Source organism: Rhincodon typus, chromosome 30 (assembly GCF_021869965.1).
Source record: "Rhincodon typus isolate 14 chromosome 30, sRhiTyp1.1, whole genome shotgun sequence".
Lineage (NCBI taxonomy): Eukaryota > Metazoa > Chordata > Chondrichthyes > Orectolobiformes > Rhincodontidae > Rhincodon > Rhincodon typus.
The window spans coordinates 36,208,166-36,232,833 of NC_063361.1; the positions used below are offsets into that span (position 1 = coordinate 36,208,166).

Genomic DNA, 24,668 nt, shown 5'->3' on the forward strand with positions numbered 1-24,668 from the left:
TTCTCCTCGACAACATTGTCTTTTTCCTGTGTGAATACTGACGAAAAGTATTCATTTAGCGCTTCTCCTATCTCTTCAGACTCCACGCACAACTTCCCACTATTGTCCTTGACCGGCCCTAATCTTACTCGAGTCATTCTTTTATTCCTGACATACCTATAGAAAGCTTTAGGGTTTTCCTTGATCCTACCTGCTAAAGACTTCTCATATCCCCTCCTGGCTCTTCTTAACTCTCTCTTTAGGTCCTTCCTGGCTAACTTGTATGAGGAGAGATTGACTAGGTTAGGATTGTTTTTGCTGGAATTCAGATGAATGAGGGGGATCTCATAGAAACTTATAAAACTCTAACAGGACTGGATAATGTAGATGCAGGGAGGATGTTCCTGATGGTGGGTGTGTCCAGAACCAGGGGTCACAGTATGAGGATTCGGGGTAGACCATTTAGGATGGAGATGAGGAGACATTTCTTCATCCAAAGAGTGGTGAGCCTGTGGAATTCATTACCACAGGAAGTAGTTGATGCCAAAACACTGAATGTATTCAAGAGGCAACTAGGTATAGCACTTGAGGCAAATGGGATTGAACGTTATGGGGAGAAAGCAGGATTCAGCTATTGAGTTGGACGATCAGCCATGATTGTGAAGAATGGCACAGCAGGATCGAAGGGCCAAATGGCCTCCTCCTGCTCCTTTCTTCTATGTTTCTATGAGAGAGTGAGTGAGCAAGAGAGAGAGAGAGCAAGAGAGAGTGAAAGTGAGAAAGTTTCTCTGTTAACTCTGTTTCTCTCTCCACAGATACTGCCAGACCCGCTGAGTTTCCAGAGCAATTTGTTGTGTTTGTCTCTTCCTCCAGGATTAGACAGGATAGAGACTAGCGCTGACCAGGAACTCCTTCCACAGGTACAGTAGGACCAGTAGCTGGGTGAGAGATACAGGTACATGTGTAGATAGCAAGGTATAGAGCTGGATGAACACAGCAGGCCAAGCAGCATCGGAGGAGCAGGAAGGCTGACGTTTCAGGCCGAGACCCTTCTTCAGAAATGGGGGAGGGGAAGGGGATTCTGAAATAAATAGGGAGAGGGGAGAGGCGGATAGAAGATGGATAGAGGAGAAGATAGGTGGAGAGGAGACAGACAGGTCAAAGAGGCAGGGATGGAGCCAGTAAAGGTGAGTGTAGGTGGGGAGTTAGGGAGGAGATAGGTCAGTCCAGGGAGGACAGACAGGTCAAGGGGGCAGGATGAGGTTAGTAGGTAGGAGATGGGGGTGGGGCTTGAAGTGGGAGGAGGGGATAGGTGAGAGGAAGGACAGGTTAGGGAGGCGGGAACGAGCTGGGCTGGTTTTGGGATGCGGTAGGGGGAAGGGAGATTTTGAAGCTTGCGAAGTCCACATTGATACCATTGGGCTGCAGGGTTCCCAAGCGGAATATGAGTTGCTGTTCCTGCAACCTTCAGGTAGCAACGTTGTGGCACTGCAGTCTCTGGCAACCACCTAGAAACCGATATCCATTTCAAGCCCACCGACTCCCACAGATACCTAGAATACACCTCCTCCCACACACCTTCCTGCAAAAATGCCATCCCCTACTCCCAATTCCTTTGCCTCCACCGCATCTGCTCCCAGGATGAGGCATTCCACTCCCGTACATCTCAGATGTCCTCGTTTTTCACGGACCGCAACTTCCCCCCCTCAGTGGTCGAGAACACCCTCGACCGTGTCTCCCGCATTTCCTGTAACTCATCCCTCACACCCCCTCCCCGCAATAACAGCCAAAACAGAATCCCCCTCGCCCTCACGTACCACCCCACCAACCTCCGGATCCAACACATCATCCTCCAACACTTCCACCATCTGCAATCCGACCCCACCACCAAAGGCATTTTTCCCTCTCCCCCCTTATCTGCTTTCCGGAGGGACCACTCTCTCCAGGACTCCCTTGTCTGCTCCACATTCCCCTCCAGTCCCACCACACCCAGCTCTTTTCCCTGCAACTGCAGGAAGTGCTACACCTGCCCCTACACCTCCCCCCTCACCCCCATCCCAGGCCCCAAGAAGACTTTCCACATCAAGAAGATGTTCACCTGCACATCTGTTAATGTGGTATACTGCATCCGCTGTTTCCGTTGTGGCTTCCTCTACGTCGGGGAAACCAAGCGGAGGCTTGGGGACTGATTTGCAGAACACCTACGCTCGGTTCGCACTAAACAACTGCACCTCCCAGTCGCGAACCATTTCAACTTCCCCTCCCATTCCTCAGACGACATGTCCATCCTGGGCCTCCTGCAGTGCCACAACGATGCTACCCGAAGGTTACAGGAACAGCAACTCATATTCCGCTTGGGAACCCTGCAGCCCAATGGTATCAACGTGGACTTCGCAAGCTTCAAAATCTCCCCTCTCCCTACCGCATCCCAAAACCAGTCCAGCTCGTTCCCGCCTCCCTAACCTGTCCTTCCTCTCACCTATCCCCTCCTCCCACTTCAAGCCCCACCCCCATCTCCTACCTACTAACCTCATCCCGCCCCCTTGACCTGTCCGTCCTCCCTGGACTGACCTATCTCCTCCCTAACTCCCCACCTACATTCACCTTTACTGGCTCCATCCCCGCCTCTTTGACCTGTCTGTCTCCTCTCCATCTATCTTCTCCTCTATCCCTCTTCTATCTGCCTCCCCCTCTCTCCCTATTTATTTCAGAACCCCCTTCCCCTCCCCCATTTCTGAAGAAGGGTCTAGGCCTTCCTGGTCCTCTGATACTGCTTGGCCTGCTATGTTCATCCAGCTCTACACCTTGTTATCTCAGATTCTCCAGCATCTGTAGTTCCTACTGTCTCAGGTACATGCGTACATGGGTTCTCAAAGTGATTGCATGTTGAACTAAGAGAACAGCCATGTCTTTAAGCTATTTCTGGCCCAGTAAAACAGCAATTACCGTGATTCAATTATCTACAAGTCAGCAATGCCTGCTTTCCTTTGGAGCTGCTGGTCAGTGCTGGGATCTTCCGTATTCTGAACAGGCAACCAATCACAGCTCAGTGGGTAGCACACTCACCTCCAAGCCAGACCACTGAGGGGTCAGACACTTAACTATATGGTCCATTTCGGAGGGAGCATTACACTGTCATAGGTGTTATCCTTTGAAAGGGAGCCCAGACTACCCTCCCTGGTTGCACATAAAAGGTCCTGGGGTAATATCTGAAGAGCAAGGAAGTCCTGCAAATATTCATTCCGCATCATCATGAAAACTGATGATCTTACCATCTGCTGTGGGATCTTGCTGTGTACAAATTGGCCACTGTATTTTCTACATTACGGCAGTGACTACATGTCAAAAAAAAATGATTGGCTGTTAAAGCACTTTGTGGTTCAACACTACAATTTGAAAATTTTCAGCCTGTAAATCTCTTTAGTCCTACTGTTAGAACTCAGTGATCTGCCAATCCTACCTTCTTGTGCTTCCAATTTTAATTTCTCTGCCATTGGTGCCAATGCCTTCGGCTGCCTAGGCCCCCAGTTCTCAAATTCTCTTGATAAACCCTTCCATCGCTCTGTTGTCCTTTAACATGGATCTTGAAAAGAAGCTCTTTGACTGGCTCACGTCAGATTTCCATGTGATTATGCTCCTGTGAAGCTTTCATTTTAACCCAGGTTTTAATTCTGATAAAGATGCTACAGAAATCTAAGTTGTTGTTGCTGGAAAGTTACCTTCAAGAGAACATCACGGTATTTAGAGAAGTCATTCAGGCAATTTAACACCTTTAACAAAAACATCACTACAAGACTGCGCAGCGGTTGTCAATTCTAAATGCAGGTTCATCTGTAAGTTTCGAAGAGATGTCAGTACAGGCTTGCTCCTTGGACAGATGTACAGAAAAGCAGCAAGTCTTATCAAGCAATTTTCTTTGCTCACGTTGTTAGTCACTGGCAGAAAAATGCAGAGGGAAACTGATTGGGGAGAGGCTGTGATGGAATTTGAGAGATTAGTTCATTGCCACAGCTACAGAATTTCCTCCAGATACAAACTTTCTGGAAAGCGCTGCTAAACCACGTACGTATTTGTAAAATATAGTTTGTATGCATAAAGCAGTGCCAGCTGGGCCAGCATTTATTGCCCACCTAGATGCCCTTGAGAAGGAGGTGGTGAGCTACTTTCTTGTACCGCTGCAGTCCATGTGCTGTGGGTTGACCAAAAATGCACCTACAGAGGGAATTCCAGGATTTTGATCCAGCAACACTGATGGAGAGGTGATATATTTCCAAGTTGGGACACGAGTGACTTTGAGGAGAACATGTGGTGGTGATGTTCCCATGTATCTGCTGCCCTTGTCCTTTTGGATGGAAGTGGTTGTGGGTTTGGAAGGTGCTGTCTGAGGATCTTTGGTGAATTTCTGCAGTGCATCTTGTAGATAGTACACACTGCTGCTACTGAGCGTCGGTGGTGGAGGGAGTGGATACTTGTGGATGTGATGCCAATCAAGCGGGCTGCTTTGTCCTGGATGGTGTCAAGTTTCGTGAGTGTTGTTGGGGCTGCCCCCATCCAGGCAAGTGGGGAGTATTCCATCACACTCCTGACTCATGCCTTGGTGAAGAGGGCTTTTTGGTTACTCTGGTGTAAAGTACTGAGCTACCTCTTCCCCTTCAGTGAAAGCTGGATTATTTTATACTTCTCTTGGAGTTAGATTCTCTCTACAACATCCTGTCAGAGTGACCTTCAGAGAGAAATGTGGAGAAAGCTGATCACACACTGGATACTTTCTCTGTGGATGCAGGGCCTAGTGGCACTATCACTAGAATATTAATCCAGATACTTAGCTCATGTTATAGGGACCCAGGATCAAATCCCACCATGTGTAATTTGAATTCAATAAAAAATATCTGGAATTAAGAACCTAAAGATTACCATAAAACCACTGTCGATTGTCAGAAAAACCCATCTAATGTCCTTCAGGGAAGGAAATCTACCATCCTTACCTGGTCTGGCCTCCATGTGACTCCAGACCCACAGCAATGTGGTTCACTCTCAGCTGCCCTCTGAAATGGCCTAGCAAGCCACTCAGTTGCATAAATTGCTATGAAGTCTCAACAAAGAAATGAAACCAGATAGACCACCCAGCATCAACCTTAACACCAGAAAAGACAACGGCAGAAACAGCCCTGTCGACCCTGCAAAGTCCTCCTCACTAATATCTGGGGGTTAGTGCCAAAGTTGGGAGAGCTGCCTCACAGACTAGTCAAGCAACAGCCTGGCATAGTCATACTTACAGAATCATACCTTACAGACAACATCCCAGACACCACCATCACCGTCCCTGGATATGTCCTGTCCCACCAACAGGACAGACCCAGCAGAGGGGGCGGCACAGTGGTACACAGTTGGGAAGGTGTTGCTCTAGGAGTCTTCAACATTGACGCTGGATCCCATGAAGTCTCATGGCTTCAGATTAAACATGAGCAAGGAAACTTCCCTGCTGGTTACCACGAACTGTCCTCCCCCAGCTGATGAATCTGTACTCCTCCATGCTGAGCAACGCTTAGAGGAAGCATTGAGGATGGCATGTGTGCAAAGTGTACTCTGTGTGAGGGCTTTCAATGTTCGTCACCAAGAGTGGCTTGGCAGCAGTACTACTGATCGAGCTGGTCAGATCCATATGCATAGAAACCCTACAGTGTGGAAACATGCCATTCACCCCAACAAGTCCACACTGCCCCTCCGAAGAGCGTCCCACCCAGACCCACGTCCCTACACTATCCCTATAACCCTGCATTCCCCATGGCTAACCCACATAGCCTGCACATCCCTGGACACTAGGAGCAATTTAGCATGGCCAATCCACCCTAACCAGCACACCTTTGGACTGTGGGAGGAAACCAGAGCACCCGGAGGAAACCCACGCAGACATGGGGAGAATGTGTAAACTCCACACAGTCACTCGAGGGTGGAATTGAACTGGGCCCCTGTCACTGTGAGGCAGCAGTGCTAACCACTGAGCCACCGAAAAGACATTGCTGTTAGACTGGGTCTGTGGCAGGTGGTGAGGGAATCAACAAGAGGGAAAAACATAAAAACTGAAAGAACTGCAGATGCTGTAAATCAGACACAAAAATAGAAATTGCTGGAAAAGCTCAGCAGGTCTGGCAGCAGCTATGGAGTGAAATCAGAGTTAACGTTGCAGGTTGAGTGACCCTTCCTCAGAGCTGGGGAAACAGAAGAGGGAAAAGCATACTTGACCTCATCCTTACCAATCTGCCAGCTGCAGATGTACCTATCCATGACAGTATCAGTAAGAGTGACCATTGCACAGTCCTTGTGGAGACGAAGTCCCGCCTTCACATTGAGGATAACCTCTATTGTGTTGTGTGTTATTATCACTGTGCTAAATGGGACAGACTTCGCACAGATCTAGCAACTCAAAACTGGGCATCCATGAGGCACTGGGCCATCAACAGCAGCAGAATTGTACTCCAGCACAATCTGTAACCTCATGGGCTGGCATTCCCCTCCCGCAACTCCCCACCAACCATTACCATCAAGCCAGGGGATCAACCCTAGTTCAATGGAGAGTGCAGGAGGGCATGCCAGGAGCAGCACCAGGCATACCTGAAGATGAGGTGTCAACCTGGTGAAGCCACCAAACAGGACTACTTGCAAAAGCAGCAAGTGATAGACAGAGCTAAGCGATCCCACAACCAATGGATCAGATCTAAGCTCTGCAGTCCTGCCACATCCAGTCGTGAATGGTGGTGGACAATTAAACAACTTGCTGCAGGAGGAGGCTCCACAAATATGACCATTCTGTACACAAAATGCAAGACAAATCCAACCCAGCCAATTACTGCCCCATCAACCTATTCTCAATCATCAGTAAAGTGATGGAAGGTATCATCAATGATGCCATCACGTAGTACCTGCTCAGAAATAACCTGCTCACTGATGCCCAGTTTAGGTTCTGCCAGGGTCGCTCAGCTCATGACCTCATTGCAGGTTTGGTTCAAACATGGACAAAAGAGCTGAATTCCAGAGGTGAGGTGAGAGTGACAACCCTTGACATCAAGGCTGCATTTGACTGAGTGTGGCATCAAGGAGCCCTGGCAAAACAGGAATGAGAATGAAGGGACAAACTCTCTGGCACATAAAAAGATGGCTGTGGTTGTTGGAGGTCAGTCATCTCAGCTCCAAGACATCTCTGCAGGAATTACTCAGGGTAGTGTCTTAGGCCCAACCGTCTACAGCTGCTTCATCAATGACCTTCCCTCCATCATAAGGTCAAAAGTCGGGGTGTTCACTGATGAGTGCACAATGTTCAGCACCATTCGTAACTCCTCAGATATTGAAGCAATCCTTGTTCAAGTGCAACAAGATCTGGACAATATGAAGGCTTGGGCTGACAAGAAGCAAGTAACATTCGCGCCACACAAATGCCAGGCTATGACCATCACCAATAAGAGACAATCTAACCACCGCCCCTGGACATTCTGTGGTGTTACCATCACTGAATTCCCCACTATCCACATTCTGGGGGTTACCAGTAACCAGAAACTCAACTGGGCTCACCACGTAAACACAGTGGCTACAAGAGTAGGTCACAGACATGGAATACTGTGGCGAATAACTCACCTCCGCACTCCCCAAAACCTGTCCGCCATCAACAAGACACAAGACAGGAATGTGATGGAATACTCTCTATTTGTTTGGATTGGTACAGCTCCAACACCATTCAATTAGCTTGACACCATCCAGGACAAAGCAGCCCGCTTGATTGGCACTACATCCACAATAATCCACTCCCTCCACCACCGACGCTCAGTAGCAGCAGTGTGTACCATCTACAAGATGCATTGTAGAAATTCACCAAAATCCTTAGACAGCACCTTCCAAATCCAAGACTACTTCCAACTAGAAGGACAAGGGCATCAGATACATGGAAACAATATCCCCTGCAAGTTCCCCTCCAAGCCACTCATCATCCTGACTGGAAATATATTACCATTCCTGCAGTGTTGCTGGGTCAGAATCCTGTAATTCCCTCTCTAAGGACATTGTGGGTCTACCCTCAGCACATAGGCTGCAGCGGTTCAATAGAAGGCAGCTCACCCCCACCGTCTCAAGGCGTAACTAGGGACGGGCAATGCCGGCTCAGCCATCTACACCCACATCACACGAATGAATTTAAAAAAAGCTCTCCACAATCCAACAACACTTTGCATTGATATAGTGCTTTTAACATGATAAAATGTCTTTTTACATCTCATGTGAAGCAAATAAAATGCAAACATCGGGCACTCAGAGTACTAACACACCTTCAGAGGGGTCAATCTCTAATTGTGACCTTCCCACGTTTAAAGGTCAGGATGAAGAATGAACACGAGTTCTCACACACAGCCATCCTGTCTCGCTGCTGCCCACTGCAGGTGACCACTGGTCTCAACATTTACAACAAGCTTCAACAGGAGGGTTAATCCCTGGGCGTATCACTGTTTGTTTCTTTGGGCTAAGGGATTTTGGGGTCATTGACCCGTAGCAGAACATAAAAGAAAGACTTCCATTTCTATGCTGTCTTCATGACCTGAGGCCATCTACAAAAGTGCTTTCCAACCCATGAAGTACTTTTCGAAATAAAGTGCTTTTCGAATGAAGAGAATGTGCAGTCAACTCACATGCAGCAAGATCCCACACACAGAAACTCAATGGAAGTTTAACTGATGTTGGTTGAGGGATAAGTATTGGGCAGAGCATCGTAGAGAGCTTCTGTTCTTCAAAGCAATGCCATGGGATCGTGAACATCTACCAAGAAGGAGGATATCTCCTCATTTTAAATTTCATTGAAATGGTGATGCCTCCAACGTTGGGGAGTGCTGTGGGAATGGGAGTTGGCCATTCAGCCCCTCAAGCCTGCACTGCCATTCGAGACCATGGCCGATGAGCCACCTCAACACCAGATTCCCATGCTATTTCCTATCCCTTAATGCCATCAGTAACTAGAAATCTAGCAACCTCTATAATCAATGACTGAGGTTCTACAGAATTCCAAAGATTCATTACCCTCTGAGTGAAGAAATTCCTCCTCATCTGAGTCCCAAATAGCTGACCCCTGACTCTGAGACTGAGTACTTAGTTGTAGACCCCTCACCCCCCAGCCACGGGGCACATCCTTACCATATCCATGCTGCCCAGCCCTTTACGGATTTTGGAGGTTTTCCAGGTGATCATCCTCTTTCTTCTAAACTATGGGCTGGGTCTCCTCCATCTGTCCTCTCAGAACTGTCCCACGGACCCAGGAGTCAGACTGGTGAACCCCCGCTGCACTCCCTCTGTGTGCTACCTAATGAGTCTTAATGGAGATTCCTTGTTATAGCCACCCAGAGTTAATTGGATGGGTATTTGAACATGATTGTCTCTTGCTCTTGGTTTTGAGTGGTCTAGTATTTACTGCTTGGAATGGTCAGTTCTTGAAGATTTGGTTGGGGAGGTGTGTTGGTGCATTGGGTAAGTCTGCTTGTCTGCATGGTTACCAGTTCTAACATACAACAGAAAATGGTCATTAATCAAAGGTTAGTGTGATGTTTGACGCCCACCTAGAGTCGAAGAAGGTTCCATCCAACAGACTGCCATTGTAGTGATAGCGGATGAAGTCTCCAGTCTCGATTTGCCGAGTGCAGGGTTCTGGGACAACCAGCTTCTCTATGGAGACTGTGTCATTCTGGTTGTGGAGATCCAGCAGCAGAGTATCAAATACCAAACTGGCCTGTGGGGGAATGTCACTGCCTAATGAGACAGCAGCAAGAACCAGACAGAGTTAAACTACAGGGAGATACATTCAGGCGATAAATATTCACAGTCTGTGCCAAATATCATTATGAACGCATGTGTATGCACTGCAGGCATCTCCCTCCCTGTTAGGAAGCAGATGGGAAGACAATTATCACGCTTCGATTTCAGAAAATGGGATTAAAACAATTCCCCAAACCCAGGGAATCTTAGCCTACCCTCCCACCCCCACCCTGAACTGGGACAAGAGGACAGTTTAGGCATTGTCTTTCATTCAATCCTGTTAAAGATTGGAACTCTTGTGAACTTATTCTCCGAATCCTTTATCCCCTAAACACACGGCTCTCCTGCATCATCACTATAAAATCAAAAATTGTTTTGTTATCCCTTACACCAAATCAGCTTTTCCCTGGATTTCAAACTTCTCATAGTCAAAGCTTGATATCAGGTGACTACTGCTTCCCAGATTGGCTTCACCTTCCTTCTGTTAGGGACCTCAGCGCTGTCCTGCATTGAGACTCTTTACCCTTTCAGTTCTCATCAATTTTAAAACTATATTCTTCCCTGTACACTCATTTTCTTGTGGGTGGTGGGGGAGAAAGGGGAGGCTGTGATTGTCCTCTGCAATCACAAGCTTGTTGAAGGCCTCTGGGGCGAAACAACACCTTTGTAAATAAATAAGAAAACTGTCAGTTTCCGGGGTATGAAATGTCACCAGGTCCTGGCTAACTGCATCTGTATTTGTATCAGATTGTTAGGAACCAGTCCAGACCTGTATCCCTGGGCTGTCTCCTGCAATCATCATCGCTCAATATTGCAAAGACGTGTTGCCTCAGGAGCAGGAGCTGTTTTAACAGGAGATGCAGGCAGATGGCAAACACACTTTGTACATGGGTTTGTGTTTGTCAGGGAGGGGACAGGGAAGCACACACAAGAGATGGAAGTGACAGGGAGCAAGAGGCTAAAGCTGCCTACCTCCATGTGTGCAGTCTGTAACCATTAGCGAAATGAAGACCGATATCCAGGAGAGGCATCAGAAACACAGACATCGTTGTCCCCCAGTACCACCGAAGATCTGGAGGATGTACAGAGTAAAACTCTGCCTGTGGGGCTTACCTCTTTATCCTTTGCGTTATCTTCACCTGCTCTCAATCACCAGCCAGAATCAACGGCCAGGTTAAAGAATTTCATTGGTTTAAAGTATTAAAGATAATGGAGCCAAGGTAGACAGATGGAGCTAAGATACAGTGTAGCCTTGGTCAAAGTGAATAGGGAAATTATTTCAAAGGGCTGAATGGCCTCATCTGCTCTGATGTTAAGAATGAGAGTCTTGGGGGACAATCAGATCATTTGATGTGATGCTGTCCCCAGTGCATGCCCCCCATCACTGTCAGGCAGGACATCACCAGCATATTACCCTCCTGGTCTGAAGGCACAGTCTTATACTGGGTTTTTATCAATTCAGTCACATCAACCATCAATGATGAATTGACTGTGCACAGCCCAGACCATCACAGAAGACACCCTTTCATCCATGGGCTCCATTTACAAGGCTCACTGCTGCAGAAAGGCAGCCAACATCTTCAAAGACCCATCGCACCCCGGTAATGATCTCCTACAACCTCTTCCATCAGGCAGAAGATACAGAATCCTGAACACATCAGCAGGTTCAGGAACAGCTTCTTCCTGGCCACTATCAGACTGATGAATGGACTCTCTAACTTTAAATAACACCGATCTTTTTAGTGTTGATTTTGCCTAGCGCATGCCCTGTGTGATGTATGCCTCTGTCCAAGTCTTTTTTGGCCCACCCATGACCTGTACATCCTTGTTTACAATGATCTGCCTGTACTGCTCATAAATAAAGTTTTTACCTAGTTACACATGACAATAAATAAATCAAATCAAATCACAGGCTATTTCACAGAATCGTTATGTCCATTCAGCCCATGTCTTCACCACAATTGAGCACAACCTTGTCCTGATTCAATGTATCGACCCTCCAACCGGGATCAATCAGGTACACAGGCAGGACAATGTTAATGCCCTGGCTACTAAGAGAAGCACTAAGCAGGTTTAAAGCTCATGTACTTTCTGGTCATGGGTCAATAAATCAGTCCACTGAGCCTCGGAGGATCGCAGACTGGGGTAGGATCGTTCTGCTTCTACAGTTTGTGGTGGCGGTGTTGGTGTGTGTGTGTGTGTGGGGAGGGGTGGGGGGTTGGGAGGAATGGGGGTGGCAGTGTTTGAAACTAACGCTCTGGTACAGAGGCTTCAGAGTTGGATGTAATTCCCAGTGCTGTGGAGATAGTTGTCTTCCAGGGATATCACTTACCATACCCAGTCTCTCCGTAGGCCAGGAATGGAGGGATGATGATAATTCTTCTCTCTCCTACACACATTCCCAGGAGCCCTTCATCCATCCCCTTGATCAACCAGCCAATACCCACATAGGTGTCGTACGTACTCATGCGATTGTGACTGTGGGAGGAGGGAGAGGAACTAAAGAATGAAAAATATACAAAGCAGAGGAACCACTTTCACACCCACCCACCCCAACAGCCCACCCAAAACCCCCCATCCCAAACTCCCCACCCACCCACCCATTGCTGAGGAGGGTGCTGGAACCAGGAGTGGAGAGTGGACTGAAGATATGAGTAAAACATTCAAATTGGACACCAACATTAGACTCTGATTTAACCATCAGAACATGTCTACAGCACAGAAACTGGCTATTTGGCCCAACAGCACCACACGAGTAGCTATTCTCCATGAAAACCTCTTCATCCCACCCCACCAACATCACCTTGTATTCATTTCTCCCTCATGTGTTTATACAGATTCCCACAGAATCTGTCTACACCATCTAACTCGGCCACTCCTTGGGATCCCAAGCTCCACATTCTCACCAAAGAACAAAAAAACACATCTCCCAAATTCTAGATTCAGTAAATGTTTCAAACATTGGTTTTTGAGTTGTTGTCATAGATGTAGACTAACCTGTCAAGGATTTCCAGATGTAGTTGGATGTCTTTAAATCAGCCAGTCATTTATAAACATGACATCCAGCTTGAATGAGAATGAAAACAACCTCCCTGTTCCACTGGGATTGACCTTCCTGACAAACCCCATTACTGACAAAAAGCAAAAATGTGGGACAAAGCATAATTGTTCTTTCAAAGAGCCCAGCAGAGAACAATGGGCAGAAATGCTTCTGTGCTGTAAGGTCCTACAAGAGGATCAAACTTAAGCCCATGTCTTGGATTCCTTTACTGTAAGCTCCTGATGACAGTTCTGTTGTTCTGAGCTGTTGCCAAGAGAAGGCTCAAGGATATGAACACAGGAAAAGACTGAAAAACACAGAATGAATGTACAGTGAGTCCATTAAATACTCCTATCTAATGGGCTCTTTCATTTTGCATAGAGAAGCTTGAATAACAACACTGCCTCTTGCCAGCAATAAGGTCAGCTCTGAACTGAACATTGTTGCCAGACTTCACACAGGTCAAGAGACCCTGGAAGAGAAATAAAAATTGTGGCTACTGGAGAAACTCAGCAGGTCTGGCAATGTCTGTGAAGAGAGGAACAGAGTTAACACTGAGTCTAGTATGCCTTCTTCAGAGCCAAAGAGAAGTGAAAGAGACAAAGAGAAATCCTGGAGAGAAGATAAAACTTCCTTAAGGTAAACATTCCTTGTGAGGGAGAATGTCACAGGAGAAAAGGATCTGGAACCCTTACACTCAGCACACTATGGTGTTTTAATTATTCTGGAGGGAACTGGGAATGGCAGCAATCACACATCTACCCAACTAAAATCTGAAATTATTTTGACAAAAATCATAAATGGAGGATTTGACAATACAGGTCAATTGGGTCAAGCTGAGAGAATGTACAAGATATAAGGAGCTAGTTTTGTGATTTGAACTTGTGGCTGTCTGGAGAGGTGGGACTTTTGCATGATACAGCTCGATGGAGGTGATGAATTCTAGTAGAACCAGCAAAGAGGATAGTTACAGGGTTATCTGTTCTAATGAAAAGGGGCAAGGGTTCTAGGTATATTCAAAAAGCAAAACAGTCATTTTTTACAATTAATTCATGGGATGTAGACATCACTGGCTAGGTCAGGTTTTTCCATCCTTAACTGCCTTTGTGAAGATGGTAATGAGCCACTTTCTGGTAACACTGGAGGTAACCTCGAGGTGTTGGTATGTCCACAATGCTGTTAGGAGGAAGTTCCAGGACTTTGACCAGCAACACTGGGTGATATATTTCCAAGTCAGGATGGTGATTAATGTGGAAGAAACTTGCAGGGTGGTGGTGTTCCTGTGTATCTGCTGCCCTTGTCCTTCTAGATGGGTTTGGAAGGTGCTGTCTAAGGAGCCTTGGTGAATTTCCGCAGTACATCATGTAGACGGTACACACTGCTGCTACTGACTGTCGGTGGTGGAGGAATGAATGTCGATAATGGTAGATGTGGTGCTAATCAAATGGGCTTCTTTCTCCTGGATGGTGTCAAGCTTCTTGAGTGTTGTTGGGGCTGCACTCATCCAGGCAAGTGGGGAGTATTCCATCACACTCCTGACTTGTGCCTTGTAGATGGTGGACAGGCTTTGGGGAGTCAGGAAATGAGTTACTTAGGGCAGCATTCCCAGTCTCTGACATGCTCTTGTAGCCACTGTATTAATATGTCAAGTCCAGGTGTTTCTGGTCAATGGTAATCCCCAGGATGTTGACAGTGGGGGATTCAATGGTAACATCATTGAATGTCAAGGGACAGTGGCTGGATTGTCTCTTATTGGAGATGGTCACTGCCTGACTGGTCAGCATGATGGTTCATCAGGGATGTAAACCTGAGGCAAGTCCATGGGACTTAGGGGCAGCATGCTGACTTAGTATTTAGCACTGCTCCTCACAGCGCCAGAGACCTGGGTTTGATTCCACCCTCAGGCGACTGTCTGTGCGGAGTTTGCACACTCTCCCTGTGTCTGTGTGGGTTTCCTCTGGGTGCTCCGGTTTCCTCCCACAGTCCAAAGATGTGCAGGTTAGGGTGGAATAGCCAGGCTAAATTACCCATAGTGTTCACGGATGAGCAGGCTAGGTGGGTTAGCCGTGGGAAATGCAGCGTCCTAGGGATGGGGTGAGTCAGGGTGGAATGCTCTTCGGAGGGTTGGAGTAGACCAGATGGGCTGAATGGCCTGCTTCTACACTTTGGGGATTCTATGATTCATATGACTCAGTGGCTGGGGGAGGTACAAGGAAGTGATTCAATGGTTAGGGGAATAGATAGCTGTTTCTACAGCAGCAGCTGTGAATCCAGGATGCTGTGTTGCCTTCCTGGAGCCCAGATTGAGAATGTCACCAAGCAGTTGCAGAGCACTCAGAGAGGTAGGGGTTGGTAGGGTAATAGCCAGTCAGCATGTTCCACATCGGACTTAGGGAGTCACCTAGGCAATGAGCAAGCAGGACCTCTGAATTACTCCCAAAACCATGATCAAGTGAATACAGGAAGAGGAGGATTGAGCAGATGAATGTGTAACTGGAAAGATGGTGCTGAGGCACTGGGGCAAGCTGTAGAGGTGATGGCTGGATGAACCTTACACATAAACAAAGCTGGGACTGAGCTCCTAGTGGGCCATTTTGTTAGTGCTCTGGGCAAGTTTAATCAAACTCATTATGAGGGGGGTGGATGCGAACTAGGAGGTGGTATCAGAGAGGAATACCAATGGGCAAACAAGTACCAGAAGAGATAGATGGCACTCGAATGAGGAATAAAAAATTAACAGGTCATGTCAGAGTAAGGGAGAAAACAAGGAAGCCCAAATCAATGTAAATATGTGAATGCACAGAATGTGGTACATAAGATTGAGCACTGGGTCAGACTGTTCCATCGAAACACAATGTTGTGGCTATATAACAGAGACCTTACTCAAAGGGCAGGCCAGGTGTGAAACATTCCTGAATATGAGGTTATTCTAGAAAATGGACAAAAGTAGATTTTGGAGCAGCAGAAATAGTGGGAGACATCCACAGAAAGAGCTCAACATCATAGAGTAATCCTCATTCGAAAGGACACCACAGGCATTCCTAAGGGAAATTGGTGATACACTGATTCTATCCAATTCAAATCGATTGTATGTCAAAGAACAACTAGATAATGTTAAGCTTGTTAAAGGCTCAAGTGAGACTGTCCTATTAGATCCATACAATGGCTGATGAAACAGAAGTTGCAGCCTACAGAAATGAAACTGCACACTCTATGTGGAATTACTCTCAACAGCAAAGGGTAGTGTTGTGTAACATTGCAATGTGAAAAGCAAGAGCTTTAATGCTTGACCTCAACATCTTTCAGAAGACTGAGTGAGTTCAACTTATTCAAAGTGAGTAACTGTTGTCAGAACAATCCATTGTTGACATGCAGTCAAGGCAAAACCAATAGAAGCTTTTCATGGGTTTCCCTAGAGTCACAGAGAAGAAAGAAAATATTGAAACAATCTATCCAGATTAAAAAATGCTTCATTTTGTCAATAGAAAGGAAATCAGAAACTTTATAGGAATTATGAAAATGTTTTCTATTCCAAAGAATCTTCAGTTGATAAAAAGCAGAAAGGCTTGCAAGATATAGTAAATACTCAGAACAAGGAAGAGCAGTACAACCCAGTTGAGCTCATTGATGAATCTTTAACTGACATTGTTCAGACAGACAACCAGCCCACTAAATAAACTGATACAAAAAGTTTGACTTTGATGTCAGATGCTGAACTGACACAAGATCAATTGCAACATTTCAATTCTTCATCTCCAAAGAAGAATTAACAGTGCCCATGACAAAAATAATGCTAAGTAAGTAGAAAATCCTTCAGTAACATGACCAAGGATGTGCAAAAGTCTAATCCATCACTAATACAACCATAGACTTTTATTCTTCAATACCGATGTATCAGAGATTGACAGTAAAGATTTGCTTACACAGAATGGAGATGAGTAACGCACAAACTTATGAAAGGCAGAGAAATCAGATTCAAGACATGGTTAAGCAGAAATTCCTGGGTCTAAGGATCAAGGATACTTCAAGGAAGAAAGTTTTTGTTTTAACAGAGTAGGTGTCTTCCATGATGAACGTTCATGAGGTAAAAAATGTCCTGCAAATGAGCTTATGGGACAGCAAGAAGAGCTCCTCAGTGAAAGAAACTGGGAGATTAAAAATCCTCCAGTTAGTTTTTAATTCACTCGTGGGACATGGGCGTCGCTGGTTGGTCCAGTATTTATTGCCCATCCCTAGTTGCCCTTGAGAAGGTGGGGGGTCAGCTGTCTTCTTCAACTGCTGCAGTCCATGTGCTATAGGTACACCCACAATGTCCTTAAGAGAGAATTCCAGATAAGGAATGGACTAATTACCTCATCTAGCAGGAATGGCATCCTCCACAAAAGACATCCAAGAGATAAAAGGTCCTCCAGGGAGACAAATTAAAGTCAAGGTCAGAAACAAGTTCAACAGTCACAAACAGAAGACCTCCCAGTGTTCCCAGCAGATGAGAATATGTTCTGGAGAAATTGTGAAACTTCCAAGCCACCTGAATTTGTGAAGTCAGAGCTGTGGAGGATGATGAGATGGTGGTAAATGTAGTTATATACCTGCATGCATAAGGGCTAACTATGGGGACAAAAGTTTGAGGGGACATGTTGTATTGGGTAATGGTTGTGAAAGAGTTAATGTTGAAGGCCCAGCAATCTGATGATGTCACATAGTCATTGAGTGAACAGGAAGCAGTTCTAGCACAACTTCCTGATGGAGACAGATGTATCATCGCTGGCTCCTGATAGTCTTTGCGATTATGCCTAACTAGTCAATCTCAATTGTACCTAATTGCTATTTTGAAATACAACACATCTGCTCTAAGACAAGTGCCTCTTCTTGTTAAGATGTAATAGTGGCTTATCCTCCACCACTGCCAATTCGATGGTCCCTTCCACTCAACAAGGACAGGAGGCTTGGTGGCGGTATTCTTGGGACCAAAAATCAGATTTACACAGAGGCAGAGGATTAAGCCAAGGTATTAAATGAATATCTTGCAAGTGTCTTTACCAAGAAAGGTGATGCTATCCAGCCCGTGGTGAAAGAGGAGGTAATCAGACCTAGAAAGGTTTAAATTTACAAGGAGACAATTTTGGATATCCTGTCTGTGCTTAAAGTAAATAAGGGACCAGGGTTGAAGGAATAATGAGGGAAACAAGAATGCAAATTGTGGAGGTACCAACTGATTTTTTCAAAATTCTCCTTTGACTGAGGAGTAATGTCAGAGAACCAGAGATTTGCAAACACTACACTGGAGTATTGTGCATAGTTCTGGGTACCACATTATACGAAGGATGTGAAAGCATTGGAGAAAATGCAGAAAAAGGTTTATGCAAACAGTTCTGGGGATGAGGGAATTCAGTTTGAGGATACACTGTAGTCTGTTCTCCTTGGAGAGGAGAAGGTGGAGAGAAGATTTGATAGAGGTTTTCAAACTCATGAGTGGTCCAGACAGAGTGGATGTGGAAATGATTCCAACTTGTAAAAGGATAAAGAGTGAGAGGGCACAGACTTAAAATAATTGACAAAACAAAAACAGTGCCATGAGGAAAACCTCAGTGGCGAGTGGATGGAATCTAGAATGTGCTGCCTGAGGGTGTCGTGAAGGCTAGTTCAATCCAGCCATTCAAGAAGAAACTGGATTATTATCTGAAAGGGAGGAATGTGCAGGGTTATGGGGAGAAGGCAGGAGAATGGCACCAGGTGAATTGCTCAGTCAGAGAGTTGGTGCAGACTCAATGGGCTGATTGGCCTCTGTCTGCACTGTAGCAATTCTGTACTGAAGTGATTGCAGAGACTCGGGGAAAGAGATGGTCATTACACATACTGTGCATTACTGCATGCCTACACTCTGCTGGAGTGAGCTCTCTTTCCTCAGGCAATTGGACAAATTTCTTAAAGTATTTCTTCAAATTGACTCACATTTTCTCCACCTTCCTTCCCAAGGAGTAAATATTAAGAATTTGTGTTTACATAGCACCTTTAGAGCACCTCAGGAAGTCCCAACATGCTCCACGTCCAATGAAGTACCTTGTTGTAATGTGGAAAAACTGCAGCTGATTTAGGGTTAGGGTTAGCGTTAGGCTTAGGGATCCTGTAATGGTCTACGAAACTATCTGTAATTATTCAGGGCTGACATTTTGGCTCGAACACTAGCAATTTATGTATCAAGTTGGGGGGTAGGGGGGCGGCAGCACCATATGTCACCGTGGAGGGGTCCTTCCTCCTTGCCTTCTTTATTAGTACATTTGGTCACCCCATCAATCCAAGGTTACCACTAGCTTAGACCAACTGCCATTGGTCCTGTCTCCCAGGGAAATTGCAACAGACAATAACACTGGTCCTTCACCTTGAATCAAAGAGTGTCCCATTGAGCAGAGTGCCATTGTAATGATATCGGACGTAGTCGGAGCTCTGTACTGTGCGGTTGCAAACAGTGGGTCTGTGCAAAGTCTTTGTTTGCACCTTGTCATTATGGTTCCAGATATCATGGAGAATGATATCGAAGTACAGAGTGGTATCCGGAGGGATGACATTGTCTGTGAAACAAAGAAGAATGAAAAAAAACTTTGGAAAAGGCATTACAACATTGTTTAATTCCACTTCCCATCCTCTCCCAAGTTAGATTATGGCTTTGTGTCACTGTTGCCTGTGGTACCTTTTCTGGTTTGAGACCCAAGACGGCAAGTAATGGAAACCACTCAATCACAAAGAAACCTGACGCTGCTCTCCTTGGTAATGACACCTAACTTCCTGCTATAAATTCTCAGACAGTTAACCCAAGGCAGCCAGAACTCAGGCTGATACTTCCTCTTCCCATCCAAGGCAGAGCTAAAACCAATCCCTTCTCCCAACTGCCTGGGATCAACAAAATGAGCACACAAAACGGACCACTGATGTCTAGCTCAGTATGATCAAGATAAGGAAAATGTATGTTTCTGACAGATGTCAAATAGATAACGCAACTGTTAACCAGACTGAGTCTAGAAGGTTCAGAGGGGAAAAGAGAAAGCAGATAAGAGAAACAAAGAGAGGCTATGAGGAGAGACTTGCAGCTAATGAGAAGAGACTGGCAGCTAATGTAAAAGGCAATTAGAAAGTCTTCAATGGGCCTATACTGGATAAAAAGGCTGGTAAAAGACGGGGTGTGCCAGTTAGGGGCCAGAAATGGGATTTACATGTCGGTGTAGGGGGTATAGCTGCAATATTAAATCAATACTTTCCATTTGCCTTTACAAAGGAACTGGTCATAATGAAAGACGATTTCAGATGCTTGAAGAGTTTAAAGTTGATAATGTGGCAGACTGGATAGGATGGCTGTACCTAAAGTGGACAAGACTTCAAGATCAGATGAGATGCATTCTGGGACACTGAGAGAAGCAGGAGGCACTGGCTGTAATTTTCTCATCTTCTTTAGATCTGGGGTGATGCCATAGTACTTTAGAATTGCAAATGTTATACCCTTACTCAAAGAATGACTAAAGCTGAGCTCAAAAACTACAGGCCAGTCAGTTTAACCCTTGGTCACATCAATAATTCAAGACAAAATTAATAGCCAAGGAAGCAAATATGGGTTAATTAACGAAAGCCAACTTGGATTTGTCAGGTGCAAGTCATGTTTAATGATTTTTTTTTGCTGAATTTATAGTAAGGGTTGCTGAGGGTAATGCTTTGACATATGTACATGAACCTCCAGAGGAAGTCTGCACAGTAGTGAGTGAAGATTTACTGCATGGAATAAAACGGTGAGTAGCAACATGGATACAATATTGGCCAAATCACAGAAACACAATATTAATTAATGCCAACACAATATGGAACTGGAGGAGCACAGCAGGCCAGGCAGCATCAGAGGAGCGGGAAAGTTGATGTTTCAAGTCTGGACCCTTCTTCAGAAATGATCCCGATCTGAAACCTCAACTTTCCTGCTCCTCCGGTGCTGCCTGGCCTGCTGTGTTCCTCCAGCTCCACACTGTGTTATCTCTGACTCCAGCATCGGCAGTTCTTACTATCTCTGAATTAATTCATGGTAGTCTCTCAAACTGATGGAAGGTTGATAGTGGAATTCCCCAGGAGATGACAGACTCCTGCTCTTCCTCATATTTTTTAATGATCAATTTGATCATTTTTGGATGCAAAAATAAAACTTGCAAGTTTAGTGAATTGTGAGGAAGGTAGTGAAATTAAAATGGACGTAGACAGATTTGTGGAGTGGGCTGCAAGTGGCAATTGAAATTTAATGCTGAAAAATATAGAGTGATTCATTTTAGTAGCAAGGACGTAGGAACTGGGAACAGGAGTAGGCCATTCGGACATCAAACTTGCTCTACCTTCTACCAAATTATGGCTGATATTCCATCTTTGATATACATTTTTCCACATGATACCCATTTCGCTTGTTGTAGTTAATACCTAGAAATCTGTCAATCCCTGTCTTGAACATACTCAATGACATAGCCTTCTGGCTTAGAGAATTCCAAAACTCACCAAGTTGCCTCTTCATCTCAGTGCCAAGTTTCTAACCTTTTATTCTGAGACAACAGAAAGACAATACAAAACAAAGGGTACGATTCTGAAAGGGATTCAGATGCAGAGAAGCTTGGTTTATATGTACACAAATCATTAAAGGTGGCCAGGCAGGATGAGAGTTCTGTTAATAAAGAATACAGTACCCTGGATGATATCAATAGGAGTTAAGAGTCCAAGAGTCGGGAGGTAATGTTAAATTTGTATAGAATACTAGTTCATCCTCAGATGCATTATTGTATCTTGTTCTGAGAAAGATGTGAATGAACTTCAGTTATGTGGATAGAACTGTGAAGTTGGGACTGCTTTCTTTGGAGAAGAAAAAGCAAAGTGGAAATTTGATAGAGGTGTTCAACATCTAGTCAGCAAGACCAAGACAGAGATAAACTCTTCCCATCAGAGGAAGGATCAGGAACCAGTGAACACTGATTTAAGGCAATTAGCAAAAGAAGCATTGGTGACATGAGGATAAACTTGCTCCCACTGCCAAGGCTCAAGGTCTAGAATGCCTGAGAGTGTGGTGGAGCCAGGTTCAAGTGAAGCATTAGGAGCAGAATAAGATGGTTACCTGAAAAGGATAATGTGCAGTGTTATAGGGAGAATCTGAGGGAGTGACATGAACTGTATTGCTCCATTGGAGAACCGGCAGAGGTATGGTGGAATGAATGTCTCCTTCAATGCTGGGACCACATTGTGATTGGGTCATTGAGCAGCACATCAGGTGACCCATCAGCCACTTAGCAACACTGGGGAAGGTGGGTCTTACCGACTCCTTGGCTGCCATATCCAAGGTGGGGGGGAATGACAATACGTCGCCTTTCATTGACACACATTCCAAGGACAGCTTTATCCATTCCTGGGATGAGGCGACCCTTTCCTACTTCAACATTGAAGGTATTGCTGTGGTCATAGCTGTCAGAGTGAAACAGGAGAAAGAAAATATCAGAATCAAAATTCAAACCCGACAAATAGGATCCAGGGATCATGATGGTCACACAGTAACAGGTTCTCTCTTCAAGCTGCAAGCTCCGGTTCACTCAGCTAAGTACGCACTAACTAAAGATAACTTGGCTCAATTCACAAGACTTAGACACACAGCTCCATGCTCAGCCTGATTTTATATGTTTTTAAAATAACTCCATGAAGGCTGGTATCTCGTCACTAAGTCGCCCCTTTATTTACATGTGCACAGTACATGACACTGATCCAACAGCACTGGAACGTGCTGCCAGAGGAGGTGGTGGAAGCAGACACAATAGTAGCGTTCAAGAAACACCTGATTCAGCTGTTACAGAGCCAGCTCTCAGAGTGAATAGAACTTCTGACATGCCTGCTTATATCTGTCAGCCAGGGCTCCCTGATTGGACCAGGTTAACAGCCCCTATCAGGGAACTCATATTCTATGAGATCCACCTGGCAGACCACATTACAATCAAAAACTACCGATCTGTCAGACAGGCAGCAATCATAGTACAGCCATAATAGGCTAAATGGCTTTTTGTGTTAATCCTTTGATTAATTCATTTATTTTCTTTATTTTGCTTGCCTCCACCTTAGGTTCAGGGGTTTCATTTTCCCCTGCCACAACACAATCCATGCCGGCACTGTGTGCCACACCGTAGGAGAACTGCTCTGTGAGGTGCCACCTTTCCAAAGAAATGGCAGACTGGTACAAAAGGTGAAGTCATGTGGTATCAGGGTGAGCTGGCAAGATGGATACAGAACTTGCTTCTATGATAGAGGGTAGCAGTGGGAGGATGCTTTTTGGAATGAGAGTTGTGACTAGTGGTGTTCCACAGGGATCAGAGCTGGGACCTCTGCTGTTCGTGGTTTGCATAAATGATTTGGAGGAAAATGTAGCTGGTCTAATTAGTAAGTTTGCAGACGATACAAAGATTGGTGGAGTTGCGGAAAGTGAGGACTGTCAGAGGTTACAGCAGGATACAGATCAGTTGGAGACATGGGCAGAAAAATGGCGGATGGAGCTTAATCTGGACAAATGTAAGGTGATGCATTTTGGAAGGTCAAGTACAGGTGGAAATTATGCAGTGAATGGCAGAACCCTTAGGAGTATTGATGTGCAGAGGGACTGAGGTGTGCAGGTCCACAGATCACTGAAGGTGGCAGCACAGGTAGATAAGGCAGTAAAAAAGGCCTATGGCATGCTTGCCTTTACTGGAAGGGGCATTGAGTATATGGATAGACAAGTTATGCTGCTGCTTTATAGAACTTTAGTTAGGTCACATTTGGAATATTGCTTACAGTTCTGGTTACCACACTACCAGAAGGATGTGGATGCTTTGGAGAGGGTACAGAAAATGTTTACCAGGATATTGTCTGGTATGGGGGATTTCAGCTATGAAGAAAGGTTGGATAGATTGGGTTTGTTTTCACTGGAACGCAGGTTGAGGCAGCGACCTGATAGACATAAGATTGTGAATGGTATGATTAGAGTGGAAAGTATGAGACTTTTTCCCGGTGGGAGGGGTCACTTACTAGGGGACACAGGTTCAAGTGTGGAGGGAGGGAAGTTTAAAACAAGGTGCAAGGCAGGTTTTTCACACAAAGTGTGGTGAGTGCCTGGAACGTGCTGCCAGAGGAGCTGGTGGAAGCAGACACAATAGCGGCATTCATGAAGCATCTGGACGAATACATGAATAGGAAGGGAATAGAGGGATTTGGATCCTGTAAGTGAAGGCAATTTTAGTACAGAAGGGCAAAATGTTTCGGTGCAGGCTTGGAGGGCCGAAGGGCCTGTCCTTTTGAGAGCTGTCCTGTTGGATGGGAGTAAATGACCCCACAGCACGGTCTCGGGAAAAAAAAGCAGAGGGACGTTCTCTGTAAAGTCAGTATTTATCAATCACGCTGTTTTAACAAAAGATTATCTGATCAATGTAACACTGTGCTTGTGGGAGCTTGCTGTGCGCTAACTGGCTGCATCATTTTCTGAAATTACACCAGCCACAACAAACTGTTCAAAAGTAGAGCGTGGACCATAAAAAGCCTTCATTGTGCAAATTGTCGGTTTTGGAAGCAGATGATGTGGCAGTGGGACAGGAAGCTCTGTTTAGCGTTTCCTTTCGGGGGGTTTGGAGGGGGGATGTGTTAGTTGAGTTTTTACAGAGAGCGTGTCCCAGTGGCAGGATGACATGAACCTTTCCCAAGCAGAGGAACAGCAGCGACCAATACTTCCCCATCTGTATCTAACCCAATCCACTGAGACACTACAGCCCAGTTAACAAAGCTACTCTCCAATTCACTCTATTCATGGGATCCCTAGAATGTGGGACCCTTCCGACGGTTTCTCTCT

At 45.5% G+C, this 24,668-nt stretch overlaps 2 protein-coding genes across 2 annotated transcripts in view; one reads left to right on the top strand and one right to left on the bottom strand.

Moving 5' to 3' along the window:
- The window catches only part of LOC109923652 (endoplasmic reticulum protein SC65-like), a 149,748-nt gene that overhangs the window by 100,350 nt on the left and 24,730 nt on the right, over nt 1-24,668 (top strand). The window lies entirely within an intron of this gene.
- Nucleotides 1-24,668, bottom strand: part of LOC109923653 (peptidyl-prolyl cis-trans isomerase FKBP10-like) — a 43,477-nt gene that overhangs the window by 17,777 nt on the left and 1,032 nt on the right. The window contains exons 2-6 of the mRNA XM_048614379.1: nt 22,125-22,270; nt 19,182-19,371; nt 12,095-12,240; nt 9,567-9,756; nt 3,440-3,549 (exon numbers count right to left, since the gene is read on the bottom strand). Coding sequence (XP_048470336.1) covers nt 3,440-3,549; nt 9,567-9,756; nt 12,095-12,240; nt 19,182-19,371; nt 22,125-22,270 — 782 coding nt within the window. The remainder of the gene's footprint in view (nt 1-3,439; nt 3,550-9,566; nt 9,757-12,094; nt 12,241-19,181; nt 19,372-22,124; nt 22,271-24,668) is intronic.